This window comes from Carcharhinus amblyrhynchos, chromosome 1 (genome assembly GCF_965287045.1).
Source record: "Carcharhinus amblyrhynchos chromosome 1, sCarAmb.v2.hapA, whole genome shotgun sequence".
Taxonomy (NCBI): Eukaryota; Metazoa; Chordata; class Chondrichthyes; order Carcharhiniformes; family Carcharhinidae; genus Carcharhinus; species Carcharhinus amblyrhynchos.
In genome coordinates, this window is record NC_137324.1 from 69,745,000 (window position 1) to 69,759,877 (window position 14,878).

Below are 14,878 nucleotides of genomic sequence, written 5' to 3' on the forward strand. Positions count from 1 at the left end.
CAAAAGTCTATGCTTTTTGGAAAAGGAAACACAATACTTCTTCAACCTGCACTTGTAGAACTGTTAGAAACATTTTCATTCCCAACTAAAATTAATCACCCTCTTGGTATCCCTAATTGACTCGAAGTTTCATCTTATGCTGGTGCCTCAGCTCCTATTGCTCTGCTGCTCTTGAAAATACTTACTCCAATTCTCCTAGCAAAAGGTGTTTCAGTCATTCTCTGGTCAGATGTTTAATCATAAGAAGCTGTTTCTTCAGTCACCGGAACCTGAAACAATCAGTTACCAAGGTGCAACCCAGGCTGGGAGTCAGCATGATTAAAATGCATTTCCTGACTTATCAACATGATTGGTGCAGCTGTAGCAACAGCAAACACTGAAAAGCCAAAAGTGAGCCTGTCATCACATCGCCAGGGAACCCTGACCTGATTTTATGGCTGTCAAGCCATTATATGACTTGGATCGTGGCTTCTGCCCTTTCTTGAAGAAATTCCCACCTCTGAAAACTGCCAAGCAGTCAGATGACCATCATTCTCCAGTCTCGGTAGTGCCATTAGTTCCCCAGAGAATCATTGTATCATTGCTGCAGGCTAGACACCAAAGTAAATAGGGTTGTTTCATTGGGGCAATTAACCCCAAAGTCAGCACCCCCCACCCCCCCTGCTGCCACATACCAACAGCAGCAGAAGAAGGCCTTTAAGTGGCCAACCACAGCACGTAGGGTGGTTGAAAAAGAAGATGAAGGATACTGCACCACATATGAATGTATGGAAATGACAGGCAGGAAAAGTCTAACTGATTCACCTAAGCCTGCCCACATTCTTGAAACCCAGAATATTATGAACAAAGAACAAAATCAGCCTGGAAAACAGGCCCTTCGGCCAATGAGCCCACGCCGCCATCTCAACACCACCAGTTCCCCTCTCCACCCACGACCCCTGTCTAGTGTTTTATGGCCATCCAGATTGAGGGAAACTGATTTAGGGACAATTTATTCCTGCCAATCAGCCTAACAGCACATCTTTGGGGTGTGGGAGGAAACCGGAGCACCCGGAGAAAACCCACGCAAGCACGGGGAGAATGTGCAAACTCCCACAGACACCAGCCCAAATCCATGTGTCTGCACAGCAATCAGCGATAGTCACTGAGCTGTCGTCTTGCCCAGTATCTTGTCCAGTTTAGGCACACACTAACGACATGAAGCACTAGGCCAATCTTGAACAACCAAGAGCAGCCCCAGTACGACCCATCGCGTGTATGCCCCTCGTTGGACACGAGGTGGACTGATTTAAAACCTGTGAATGAAAAGAGAAAAACATTATTATCATACCATACCTATTTACATTACCAGGGACGCCCCAATGCTAATGACCCTTATTTAAAACAATCTCCTATATCCACCCATCTCCAACCCAGTCATGTGCCTGACTAAGTTACTGGAGATTTCCTCTCCCAACACATCAGGAAATTAGAACTATTCCAGAAGATCTCATTGACGGTGCAAAATACTGTGGATGCTGATAAAATGTTATCAGTCTGAAATGTTAACTCCGGTCCTTAGTGAAAATAGTGTTGGGGCCCTGAATCCAGAAACCCTGCCCCCAAAATGGTTTATCCAGCACAAACCATTTTGTGGGGTGAGAACAAGGGTGGGACAGATTTCACACATGCATATTTCATGGAAAGGGCAGTACATTTTGAAGTGTAGCAGACTGCAAACAGAACTGGTTTTTGTTGCTGCTATTTGCAGAACCCAACTTTTGTGACTTGGTACTTTGTACAAAATTAATAAAGCTATTAGCAGGATTTTGGAGAGGTCAGGAGAGCACAAACAATTTCAAGAAATGCCACACAAGGTCAGCCATTCCGTAGCAGGTGAGTGGGCATTCATGGTATTTTGCATGGTCAGTTAGGTCTCCTGGAATAGTTCTGATTGCCTGATGGGTTGGAGAAACTCAAAAAAAGACTTGGAGGCTTAGAAGGGCATTTCTCTTTGGCCAATCTGACTCCAGTATCCAGGTAGGAAAAAGGATAGTATGCCAAAGGGAGCAAGTGCCCATCCTGTCAAAGAAACTGCAAAATGAGGATTGCACTGTTAGCTATTTGGGCCATGGAGGTACATGAGTGGGAACAGTTTGCAGCCAGAGAGAACAGATAAGACCAGGAGTTGAAGGCAATGCAGCACACACCAAACAGAAGGAAGACCACAAGATTCTACCTGAGTGTAAGGGTATGCCAATTCCAGAGCACCTGGACGTGAAAACCAATGCAGAAAAATAATTCAAAAAATGGTTACAGAGATAAGCGCCATGGTGTGACAAATGCTGGCAACACAGTCCGAAGTTCCATTTGCTTTACCAGTGGCACTTAAGGTGACAGTGGCTCTAAAATGTTGCACTGCTGGCACTTTCTAAAGGTCAGCTGAAGACCTCTTCAACATTTCACTATCAGTGACACACAGGTGCATCAAGGCAGTTCCAGATACTCCCCTTGTTCAGGTGAGGGAGCACATAAACTTCCCAATGTATTTGGCAGCACAGACATAGAGCCGTGGAATTTGCAGAAATAGCAGACTTCCCTCAAGCACAGAGAGCTATCAGATGTACCTTCAATACCATGAAGACACCAAGTAATCAATCAGAGACCTTCATAAATTGGAAATATATCCACTATAATATGCAGGTGGTGTGTGACCACACCAAGATGTTTTTGCGCTTATGTGCATGGTATCTTGAAGGCTGCTGCTATTCTTTTATACTGAGGAATTCACAGCTGTCTGTATGCCTAGGTCAGGTATAATATAACTACGTGTAAACATTTCTCTGCCACAGCAAGTATTTTGGGCCCAACCTCTGAATTTTTCCACTTCTCACAGCAGGCATCCAGATGAGCAGATTTATGCAGATTTGATTTGTCCATTCTCAGAAGGCAGATGATGGGGGAGCCCATTCAGGTCATGAGTGCTGCCTGTCTCAGGCATGTGCATACGTGGTTTCTTCCATCAAGAAATTGGAAATTCTCATGGATGGCAAGATCTGGCAGACCACTCAGTGGTTGCTGGAAATGAATCAGATTGAGTCTGCTCAACCCCTAAAACTAGTAGACTTTTGTCACATCAATCAGTACTGCATTCATACTCAGATCTGAGAAGTGGAAAGACAATATGTAAGTGTGTTCTGCAATTTTCTCTTCCATGGATATTAGGCATAAACAAATCACTTGCATGTTTTCCATAATGTAGTACATGACAGGAGATGAAAGAAAACGTCTTCTAAAGTAAGGAAAAGAGCATAACCTTTTTTTTATAAAAAGCCAAATATCAAGGCAAATTCACATCTCAGACCTATATTATGACTCAATTCCCTGTTAAACAATTACAGATGATTTCTGTTAACAGACTTTGGCGTTACTTGATCGATTCAAATTAAAGCTAACAAAGGCCATCTCAGAAACTCCTGAGGAAGAACCAGTTCAACCAGAAGGGGAGGATGACCGTGGCTGGTGAGTGCCATTAACAACAAAGTATCCATTAAATCTTTACTTAATTTTTCAAGCATTAATATCTAACTTGAAATTTAAACGACTTACAAAGAACATCCCAGCACGGGAAACAGGCCCTTCGGCCCAACGAGCCCACGCTGCCGCATCTTCCCACACCTACCCTGCCCTGTGTGTATGTGAGTGGAACCCCTAATGTAGCCAGATTCAGGGGAGAATAGTGTCAATTTGGTACACCAGTCAGCCTAAGAGCGCATCTTTGGGGTGTGGGAGGAAACCGGAGCGCCCGGAGGAAACCCACGCAACCACAGGGAGAATGCGCAAACTCCCACAGACACAGGCCCAAATCCATGTATCTGCACAGCTAGCAGTGATAGTCACTGAGCTGTTGCGGTGCCCATCTGCTGGTCCAGGATTAAGCACACACAACGACACGAAGTACTAGGCCGCTCCCGGAACCTCCAAGAGCAGCCCACGCACGACCCACCGTGTGCATGCCCCTCATTTGACAACAAGGTGGACTGACCCTGTGGAATAAAAAGACAATATATTAACATATAAAACTACATTTCCGGTGTTGTCTCGAGTCTCTGACCCTATTTAATACCCTCTACTATAACCCTCCATCCTTGCTTCGCTCATGTGTCTGTCTAAGTAAACCTTAAACAAGTCCAATGTGCCTGCCTCCACCACCCTACTCGGTAGTGCGTTCCATACCCCCACGACCCTCTGCGTGAAAAACCTTCCTCTCATATCCAAATTATACTTCTCCCCCCTCACCCTTAGATCATGACCTCTCATAATTGTCCCCAATCTAGGGAAAAGCCTACCACTGTTTATCTATTCCCTTCAGTATTTTATATACCTCTATCATATCACCCCTCAATCTCCGTCTTTCTAAGGAGAAGAGCCCCAGTTTCTCCAATCTTTCCTCGTAACTCAGTCCTTCTATGCCAGGCAACATCCTGGTAAACCTCCTCTGCACCCTCAGGGTCTCCACATCCTTCCGGTAGTAAGGTGACCAGAACTGGACGCCATACTCCAAATGCGGTCTAACCAAAGTTCTGTACAACTGAAGCATTAGACGGCAGCTCCTATACTCTATACCCCTTCCTATAAAGGCTAGCATTCCTTAAGCTTTCTTCACAACCTTCTCTACCTGTGTCGACACCTTCAGAGAGTTGTGCACCTGCACTCCCAGGTCCCTCTGTATCTCTATACTCTTAATCGGTCTACCTTTTATCACATAACTCCTCCCAGCATTATTCCTTCCAAAATGCATCACCTCGCATTTGTCAGGATTAAATTCCATCTGCCATCTATCTGCCCAATATACCAACCTATCTATATCCTGCTGTGTCACCTGACAGTCCTCCTCAGCATCTGCCAATCCTACCATCTTGGTGTCATCCGCAAATTTGCTGATCACACCACGTACACCCTCTTCCAAGTCGTTTATATATACTACTTGTTGACAATCTCCTTTTTTTTAAAAAGTGAATTACATAGGCTGAGATTTTCTGGCCTTGCTGTGTCGGCACCCACTGTGGGAATGTGGTGGGCCAATCAAAAGTCCATTGACTTTCGGTGGGGCTGGATGATCCCAGCAGCAGGATGGGCCAGAAAATCCTACTACTAGTTCTAAATTCGCCCACATGCAAAAACATCCTTTTCCCATCTGCATTGTTAAAACCCCTCAGGATCTTGTATATTCAAATCAAGTTGCCTCTTACTCTTCTAAACTCCACTGGTTACAAGCCTAGCCTGTCCAATCTTTCCTCATAAGACAAACCTTCCATTCCAGGTATTAGTCTTATAAGCCTTTTCTTAATTGCATTTGAATCTTTCCCTAAGTAAGGAGACCAATACGGTACACACTACTCCAGATTTCATAGAACCTTACAGTGCAGAAGGAGGCCATTCAACCCATCAAATCTACACCGACCGCATTCCCACAACGCCGCACATTTATCCTGCTAATCCCTTGACACTAGGGTCAATTTAGCATGGCTAATCAACCTAACCTGCATATCGTAGGTACCACCCAGTATAACTGAAAACCTCTACTTTTTTGTTCATAGGGTCATAGAGTTTTGCAACATAGAAAGAGGCCCTTCAGCCCATTGTGTCCATGCTGGCCAAGAAGCACCGGTCTATTCTAATCCCACTTTCCAGCACTTGGCCCATAGCCTTGTATGCATACAAGTGCTCATCTAAATACTTCTTAAATATCCTATTTCCTCACATCTCCTATAAACCTCCTGCCCCTTAACTAAATCTATGCCTCCTGGTTATTGACCCCTCTGCTAAGGGAAAATGTTCCTTCCTATCCACCCTATCAATGCCCCTCATAATTTTATACACCCCAGTCAGGTCCCACTCAGCCTCCTCTCCTCCAAGAAAAACAATTCAGCCAATACAGTCTCTCTTGATAGTTGAAACATTCAGCCCATGTAATACCCTCTGGACCTTTTCTAGTGCAATCACTTCCTCCTTATAGTATGGCGACCAGAATTGCAAACATTACTCCAGCCTAGCCAGCATTTATAGAACGTAGAAAAGCTACAGCACAAACAGGCCCTTCGGCCCACAAGTTGCACCGATCGTATCTCTACATAACTAGGCTTACCTATAACCCTCAATCCTACTATGTCTCATGTACTCATCCAGAAGTCTCTTAAAAGACCTATCGAATCTGCCTCCACCACCGCCGGCAGCTGATTCCATGAACCCACCACCCACTGAGTGAAAAACTTACCCCTGACATCTCCTCTGTACTTACTCCCCAGCACCCTAAACCTGTGTCCTCTTTGGCAGCCATTTCAGCCCTGGGAAAAAGCCTGTGAGAATCCACCCGATCAATATCTCTCAACATCTTATACATCTCTATCAGGTCACCTCTCATCCTTCGTCTGTCCAAGGAGAAAAGACCGAGCTCTCTCAACCTATCCTCGTAAGGCATGCCACCCAATCCAGGCAACATCCTTGTAAATCTCCTCTGCACCCTTTCAATGGCATCCACATCCTTCCTGTAATGAGGTGACCAGAACTGAGCACAGTACTCCAAGTGGGGTCTGACCAGGGTCTGATACAGCTGCAGCATTATCCCCCGACTCCTAAACTCAGTTCCTCACTTGATGAAGGCCAGTACACCATAAGTCTTCTTAACCACATCCTCTACCTGCGAAGCCGATTTGAGTGTCCTATGAACCTGGACCCCAAGATCCTTACCTTCCACGCTGCTAAGAGTCTTACCTTTAATGTTATATCCCTTCATCCCATTTGGCCTGCCAAAATGAACCACCACGCACTTATCCGGGTTGAAGTCCATCTGCCACTTCTCCACCCAGTCTTGCATCCTATCTATGTCACGCTGCAACTTCTGACATCCCTCCAAACTATCTGCAACACCTCCAACCTTTGTGTCATCGTCATAGCCTCTTTGCTCTTATATTCAGTGCCTCAGTTAATAAAGGCAAGTATCCCACACACCTTAACCACCTTATACACCTGACCTGCTATCCTCAAGAGATTTATGGACATACACATCAAGGTCCCGTTGATACTTGATGCTTCCTAGGGTTTGACCATTCATTCCATTGTTCCATTGAAGTCTCCTCTCACTCTCTTCAACTCACTCCATCAGCATATCCTTTTATCCCTTTCCTATCTATTACCTTGCTCATCGTCCCAAAGTGCATTACCTCACATTTTTCAGGATTAAATTCCATTTGCCACTGTTCTGTCCAACTACGCAGCCTACATAAATAACCCTGTAATCTAAGGCTTTGCTCCTCACTATTTACCACACCATCAATTTTTGTGTCATCTGCGAACTTACTTGTCATAGTCTTACATTCAGGTCCAGATCATTAATGTACACTACAAACAACAAAGGACCCAGCAGAAATCCCTGCAGAGCATCAATGGACATAGGCTTCCAGTCACAAAAACCTTTAACTGTCACCCTCTGCCTTTTACCACTAAGCCAGTTTTGGGTTCAGCTTGCCAAATTATCTTGGATCTCATGGGCTGTAATTTCCTTCATCAGCCTCTCATGTGGAACCTTGTCAGAAGTCTTGGTGAGGTCCATGTAGGCTACATCAGCTGCACTACCCTCATCTACTCACCTAGTCATTTCCTTGAAATAATAAATAAAATTTATAAAATATGATCTTCCTTTGGCAAGACCATGTTGATTATCCTTGATTAGTTCTTGCCTCCCCAAGTGGAGATTAATTCTGTCCCTCAATTTTTTTTCCCCAATAGTTTCCCTACCACTGAAGTTGAATGCAATGGTCTGTAATTTGCTGTTTTCCCCATTCCCTTTTTGAATAATGGAAATAAATAATTCAATTTCCCTCGCAATAAGTGATATTTTATTAGATTTCCTAATTACTTGTTATACCTACACACTAACATTGTACAATTCATGCACAGGGTACACAGATCCATTGTTCTGCAATCTCCCAGCATTTGAAACTATACTTTTTTATTCTTCCTGTCAAAATGGACAATTTCAGTTTTTCCCACATTATACTCCATTTGCCAGAGCTTTGTGCACTCACTAGGCCTATCTATGATGTCTTTATTATCATTGCACAATACCGCGTTTATTATAGTATGGTATACTGTAGAATCTATTCTTGATCCTCACCTATTTCTATTCTCTCTGTTGCTCCTTGGTTACATCATCTGAAAACACTGTGGACCTGATTTTGCAGGGAGTGAGGGTCAGGTTTGACAGCAACTGACAATGTTTGCTCTCATGACCCCTCTGGAACTTTAATATTTCCCTTCTTATTAACCTTTTAGCCATTCTGACCTTTCATCCTTCCTTGCTCAATTATATGCTTTTTCATTAAGTTTGATACAAACTTCAATTTTTTTAGTTAACTTCAGGGTGTTGGGCATACACAGATCAGCACAGAAATCCTAAAGTTGTGGTACGTCATTCAGTGCTGTTTCACATTCCCCCGTCCAGAGCTGGTTATCGCTAAAATTAGCAGAAATTTCAACTTTCCTGCTCCCACATTGCTCTTTGAAACCCCATTAAAAGTTGCAACTCGTTCAATCAGGTGTAAATGTGATTTTAGCAATCTGATGAGCAATTTAATTGTACCTGAAAAAGTAACTTTTTAATTGTGGAGTGCTGTTAAGTGATTAGTCAGTAAACTTTTTCAGTTAATTTTTTAAACAGTTTTTTCAGAAGGCTTTAGATTCTATTTTCACTCCTGTGTGCCCCAAACTTCAGTTTGCCTTGTGTAAGGATTTTTAAAGGTTGTTTTATTTTAGTGCTTTTACTTTCATGTTAGGGTATCACGGAAGATCCTCCAATGTGTTTGGATGCCAGGACAGCGTTGTGGCATCATTGCTGATGCATGCTGTGAATGTTCAGTAAAGAATGCTGCAATGACATGCAGAATCACCGCATAAAATCATGGAATCCCTACAGTGCAGAAGGAGTCCATTTGGCCCATCAAGCTTGCACCAACAATGATCCCACTTGGGCCCTATCCCCGTAACCCCACATATTTACCTTCCTAATCCCCTGACACTAATGGACAATTTAGTGTGGCCAATCCACCTAATCTTTGGACTGTGGGAAGAAACTGGAGCACTCGGAGGAAACACACACAGACACGGGGAGAACGTGAAAACTCCACACAGACAGTGACCCAAGCCAGGAATCAATCCCAGTCCCTGGCCCTGTGAGGCAGCAGTGCTAACCCAGTGTCACCAGTTGATTATCACACCTCAGGCAAGGAGCAAGTTTCAGAAGGCAGGCCCTCGTGAATAACCTCAGCCAGTGCAGGAAGTGAACCCGCGCTATTGGCATCACTTTGCATCGCAAACCAGCCATCCAATCAACTGAGCTAACCGACCACACTTTCTGGCAGATCATAATGTTGAGGGAGGTCAGCAAGAATGCTTTTGCTTTGCCACTGACCAGAAAACCAGCCAATACCTCCTTTGTCATTAGACTGAAAACATACTTATGTATAAAATTTACCTGAACACACTCTAGAAACTCTTGCCTGTTCTACCGTTTATTAGTATCCTGGTCTACATTGGGATAATTGAAATTTTACTTTATAGACTGCAGTGCTCATAATCCATGAATAATCCAAATCAATCATGATTTCACTGAATGGTGGAGCAAACTCAATTAGCTAAATGTTCTACTTCTGTCTCTATGCATTATGAGCAAACAAAATAAAAAGGGCTTGGGAAGATTGCCAGAGAAATTTATGGGAATGGCACCAGGGATGAGGGATTTAAGTAAAATGCATTCAGAAAGAAAACTGGATTTCTTCTCAGGACAAAGTTAATTGAGATTTTAATGGAGGTATTTCAACGTTATAGTATTGATAGAATAGTTCAGGAAAGATTATTCACAAGCAGAATGCTTGAAAATCAAAAGAATGCAGATTTAAAGCTGTCCTTTTCTGTAGTGAGTTATGATGACCTGGAATGCACTATCTGGAAGCAGATTTAAAAGTAACCTTCAAAGATGTGCATCTCAAGTCCATTGGATTAGTTAATGCTGTAAATTGTCTGATTTTTGTTGCTAGTAAGTTAAACGACAGTATTAAAATTGCAGTAGAAAAAACTTTTTTGTGTCTGTAATGTTTACATATATGTGAAGGATGGAATAAAACTTGGTTTTGACTTCGTGTTATCATGATGTAGATTGGGAGAGTATACGGCATTCAAATATAACTTTGGGAATACCGTCAAGCCAGAAATTTTAATTGTTAGGTATCAGATTGTGCATTCTATATTACACCAGGAGGAAGCAATCTTGCCCTATTAACAATCTGAACTGTTTTGTTATCTTAGTGTAAATAAATATTTTCTATTAAGCATTTATCTAACGAGAAGGTCTTCTGACACCAGTAGCTTCTATTAAGTCTCAATTTTTTGGCAGTTGAATATTTGATTAATGATTCATTACCTCTTACAACCCTAGCTTTCAATCCCACCCCCAATGCTCCACTGAAAAAAATGTAGCGCGATATGAGCGTCAATTATTTTTTCTGGATTAAGCATCATTTCAAAAAGGTTTGCAGTCAGAATTTAATTGACATATATTGCGCATAGTTTGTATGTTTTACCATCATTTATGTATTTTATACTTGCGTTACACTGATGTTTGCAATGCTGTTTATAAAAGTCTGATGAATATTTAGATTTTTTTTGTGCTCCTAGTATAAATAATAAGTAGCAACGAGTAGCCAGAATGAAGCTGAAGTCTAGACAAACAGCTGTGCAGCCTACCATAGGTTTACATAGTGAATAATTTTGTCTAACTTAACTATCCACTACTTTCATTCCTCATTATTACGTAGTTTTAATATCAGATTTACCCATAAAAGTTTGATTTCAGTATAATTAAACAAAATGTATGTTAGAAATTTACTTGTTCCACGTATTACTTTCTTAGGTTGGCTACTAGTTTCCGAGTTGTTGTTGTTTTATTTAGATGTTATTTACATTTGGTGCTAGTATTACAAATGAAAATAAATTCAATGTGCAGTAATCATTCATTACCAACTCCAGTTTATATTGTTTCATATTTTCAAAATTGATATTGCAGTTAGAAATAAAAATATAGCCTTTCTTCAATATTGATACAGTTTTGAGTGATATTCCTTCAATTTTGAAATGTTTGTTTCAGGTTTCATTTAATGTCAGTCTGACATGCAATTTCGTTAGGCGTATGGGAGCCAAGAAATTCACTGGAACTAGTGGCTTTTCCTGCCTAGTTTTTTTTTTAAACATTTAACTCATTCTCCAGGAAACACTGCTTTTCAACACTAAAACTCTGCTGCCTTTTTTTTCACTTTTGCCCTTTCTCACTTTACATGGTGGCAGTCCAGGTGTTCTCTCTATAAATTTAAGACTTTGAGGAGGAAATTCAATGGAGGAGCTGCAGAAACCCTAGGAAAATAGTGTGGACATGATTTATGCATTTTCTTAAATATTTCCTTGTCTCTCGTGTCAACATTGTTGTTGTTCGTCCATTGTCATCGATGAGGACCTCGACGCCATTAGTCATTTTGAGGCTGGTTGTGGTGTGTCCAAAGATGACTGATCAGGCCAATTCGGGCATGGAATTTCCTGGCAATATATTGGACAGACTTGTGTAGACACTGTAGTTGTTGCACTGGTCACTCTGGACTTGCGCAGCTCGCACTTAAGTTGTGCTTCAACAATACACCTTGCTTCCAGAGCTTGACAGCCTCTGCGGATGAGGCAGCACCAGGTAGGGTAGTTTTGTGCCAGCGTTTCCCAGTGGTTGTGGTTGTGTCAATGTCAAGCGACTTCGGGGAGGCTTTGAGTGTGTCTTTGAAATGTTTCTTCTGCCCTCCATGTGAGCGTCTTCCAGCAGAGAGTTCCCCAAAAAGGAGCTGCGTGGGTATGTGCTCATCTGACATACAGATGACATGACCTGCCCACCGGGTCTGCGCTCTCATCAGCACTGTGTGGACTGATGGTAGACTTGCTCTAGAGACAGCTTCAGTGTTTGGTACTATGTCTTGACATCTGATGCGTAATATTCTGTGAAGACAAGTCATGTGGAAATGATTGGGCTGTCTTGCATGCCTTCGATACACAGTCCACGTTCCACAGGCATACAGAAGGGTAGTGAGTACCACGGCACTATAGACCTTCAGTTTTGTTGCTGGGCTGATTCCTCGATGTTCCCATACAGTGGAGCACAGTCTGCCAAAAGCAGAACTTGCCTTTGCTATTCTGCAGTTAACTTCTGCATCAATAGTCACTGCTTGGGAGATGGTGCTGCCAAGATAAGTGAACTGGTCCACTGCCTGTAGTTTCTGCCCTTTGATTGTGATTATGGGTTCTGTGTACGGTGCATGAGGAGCAGGCTGGTGCATGACTTTGGTCTTTTTAATGTTGATGGTGAGTCCAAAGTTGTCACAAGCCGTGGAAAGTTTGTCCATACTGAATTGCATCTATGGCTGTGAGCCAGCATACAGGGCGCAGTCATCGGCAAAGAGGAAATCTCTCAGAACAGTCTCTTTCGCTTTGGTAATAACTTGAAGTCTCCTCAGCTTGAAGAGCTTCCCAACCATTCTGTACTTGAGGCTGATTCCAGCAACACTGTCCTGGCAGGCATCATTCAGCATGGCAGTAAACATCATACTGAACAGTGTGGGTGCGAGCACACAGCCCTGTTTGAGGCCATTGGTCACTGGGAATGCCTCAGAGGATTCTTCGCCATCCAGTACTCTGGCCATCATGGAACTGGCGTACCATCTGAATGAATTTGCGGGGGCAGCCGAACTTTGACATGATCCTCCACAGGCCTTGTCGGCTTACAGTATCGAAGGCTTTCAAGAGATCAACAAAGGTTGTGTAGAGATCACGTTTCTGCTCCTGACCCTTCTCCTGAAGTTGGCACGCAGCAAAAATCATGTCAGTAATCTCACGACCTTTGCGGAAGCTACACTGTGACTCTGGAAGCAGTCCCAGCTCCAGATGAATGACCAGACGATTTAGCCGGACTCTTGCGAGGGTTTTTCCTGTGATGGAGAGCAGCGAGATTCCTCGGTGGTTGTCGCATACTTGCCAATTGCCCTTCCTCTTGTAGAGGTGTACGATGGAAGCATCGTTAAGTTCTTGACAAATGGATTCTTGCTTCCAAAAGGACTGGAACAACTCGGTGAGCTTCTCGATAAGTGCAGGACCAGCAGTTTTATAGATCTCTGCGGGTATGGCATCTGTCCCTGGGGCCTAGCCACTGGATACCTGGCTGACAGCTTTCGTGTCAACATTAAGTTATAGCAGACACCTGGAGAGCCTCTGCACATATTCACTGCTTAGTGTACACTAAGTACTGTGTGGTGGTCACTGCTGCCAGTATTGTCATTTGCAACAGGTGGGTTGACAAGTATGAGTATTCCTTTGTGTTCTTCACAACTTGATACATGCCCAACCTGCCAACTCTGTCCTTCAGGATTTGGCCCACCTAGAATATATTGTGTGCTGATGCTTTCTCCGTGCTGCCTCCAGGTGATGTTCAATATCGAGGCTTACTGATTCTCCAGTTGAGCAAAATCGTAGGCAATAATCTTAGATCTGAAGCCATGCAACTCAATTGAGTTCAGCATCAGTGTTACAAAATTTCAAGAACTAAGCCCATCCAACTGTAAAACAATGCAATCCTTCCACTGGTGAATCTGCTGTATTGGTGGTAAAGGAGGTTGGGATGCTGTCTGATAGATATGACTCTGTAAGCATCACAATGTTAACCAAGTTACTTGACTAGTCTGTTGAAGCAGCAATCTCTTGATCTTCAGTCTCCAGATGTTGATCTGGATGTACTGATGTATGAATCACAAGAAGTTAAATGCAGATACGGCAAGTGATTTGGAAAGCAAATGAATTTTGGCATTTATTGTTGGTGGAATGGAACATAAAAATAGGGACATTTTATTGCAGCTGTACAGAGTCTTAGTGAGACCACATCTGGAATACTGTATACAGTATTCTTATCTGAAAAAGATATAATTGCATCAGAAGCAGTTCAGAGAAGGATCACTGGATTAAGTCTTGAGATGAGAGGCTTATCATATGAAGAAGGATTGAACAATTCAGGCCTATGCCAATTTGAGATTAGAAGAATGAGAAGTAATCTTTTTAAAATATATAAGGTTCTGAAGTGATTGAACACAATGGATACAGGGAGGATATTTCCACTTGTGGGAAAGACTAGAACTCGGGAACACGGTTTAAGAGTAAGAGGTCGGGTTGGGAGCATAGTGATGCATGTGCAGGAATAGTTGTGTGTCTATGCACATTGCCACTGTTCAATTTTTAATCTTTTTTATCATGATGCACAGCTCATAATCACTTTATCCTGGATTTTATGCTCCCTTTAACATTGGAACATATTTGGATGAGTATTGATGACAGAATGCCAACGAGTGTTAGGAAAATCCTCAAAAAAAGGAGCAATCAGAGGCAGCCGGGCGGAGCTGGGCCCTCAGCATGGTAACCTGGCTGGGGGAGCAGGCTCGGGTCCGGTGATCTGAAAGGTGTTGCAGGAGATATCTGCCAACATCATCAGAGTTGGCAGATATCTTGACACTGAACATTAACGCTCACTCGCATGAATGGCAGAATACTGGCAGGAGGCTTAGTGAGGCAGAAAATAGAATCCTTAATATCGAAAGTGCTGCTTCTTTTTCGAGGCTTGGTTGCAATCCTTAGAGAATCAGCTGCATGATATGTCAGGTATCCTGATGGATCTGGAAGATAGGGGCTAGAGGAGCCATGTGATCAATTTTCCAGACAGAGCTGAAGGTAGGCCCCAAGTTGAATGTTTTGAAGGCTGGCTGCCAAGTTTTTT

General features: G+C 42.9%; 1 protein-coding gene across 3 annotated transcripts in view; it reads left to right on the forward strand.

Annotated features, from left to right (window-relative positions):
- The window catches only part of cwc27 (CWC27 spliceosome associated cyclophilin), a 178,487-nt gene that overhangs the window by 153,256 nt on the left and 10,353 nt on the right, over window positions 1-14,878 (forward strand). For all 3 annotated transcript variants that reach the window (XM_080186522.1, XM_080186528.1, XM_080186534.1), the window contains one exon: window positions 3,398-3,501. In XM_080186522.1, the coding sequence (XP_080042648.1) occupies window positions 3,398-3,501 (104 nt within the window). The remainder of the gene's footprint in view (window positions 1-3,397; window positions 3,502-14,878) is intronic.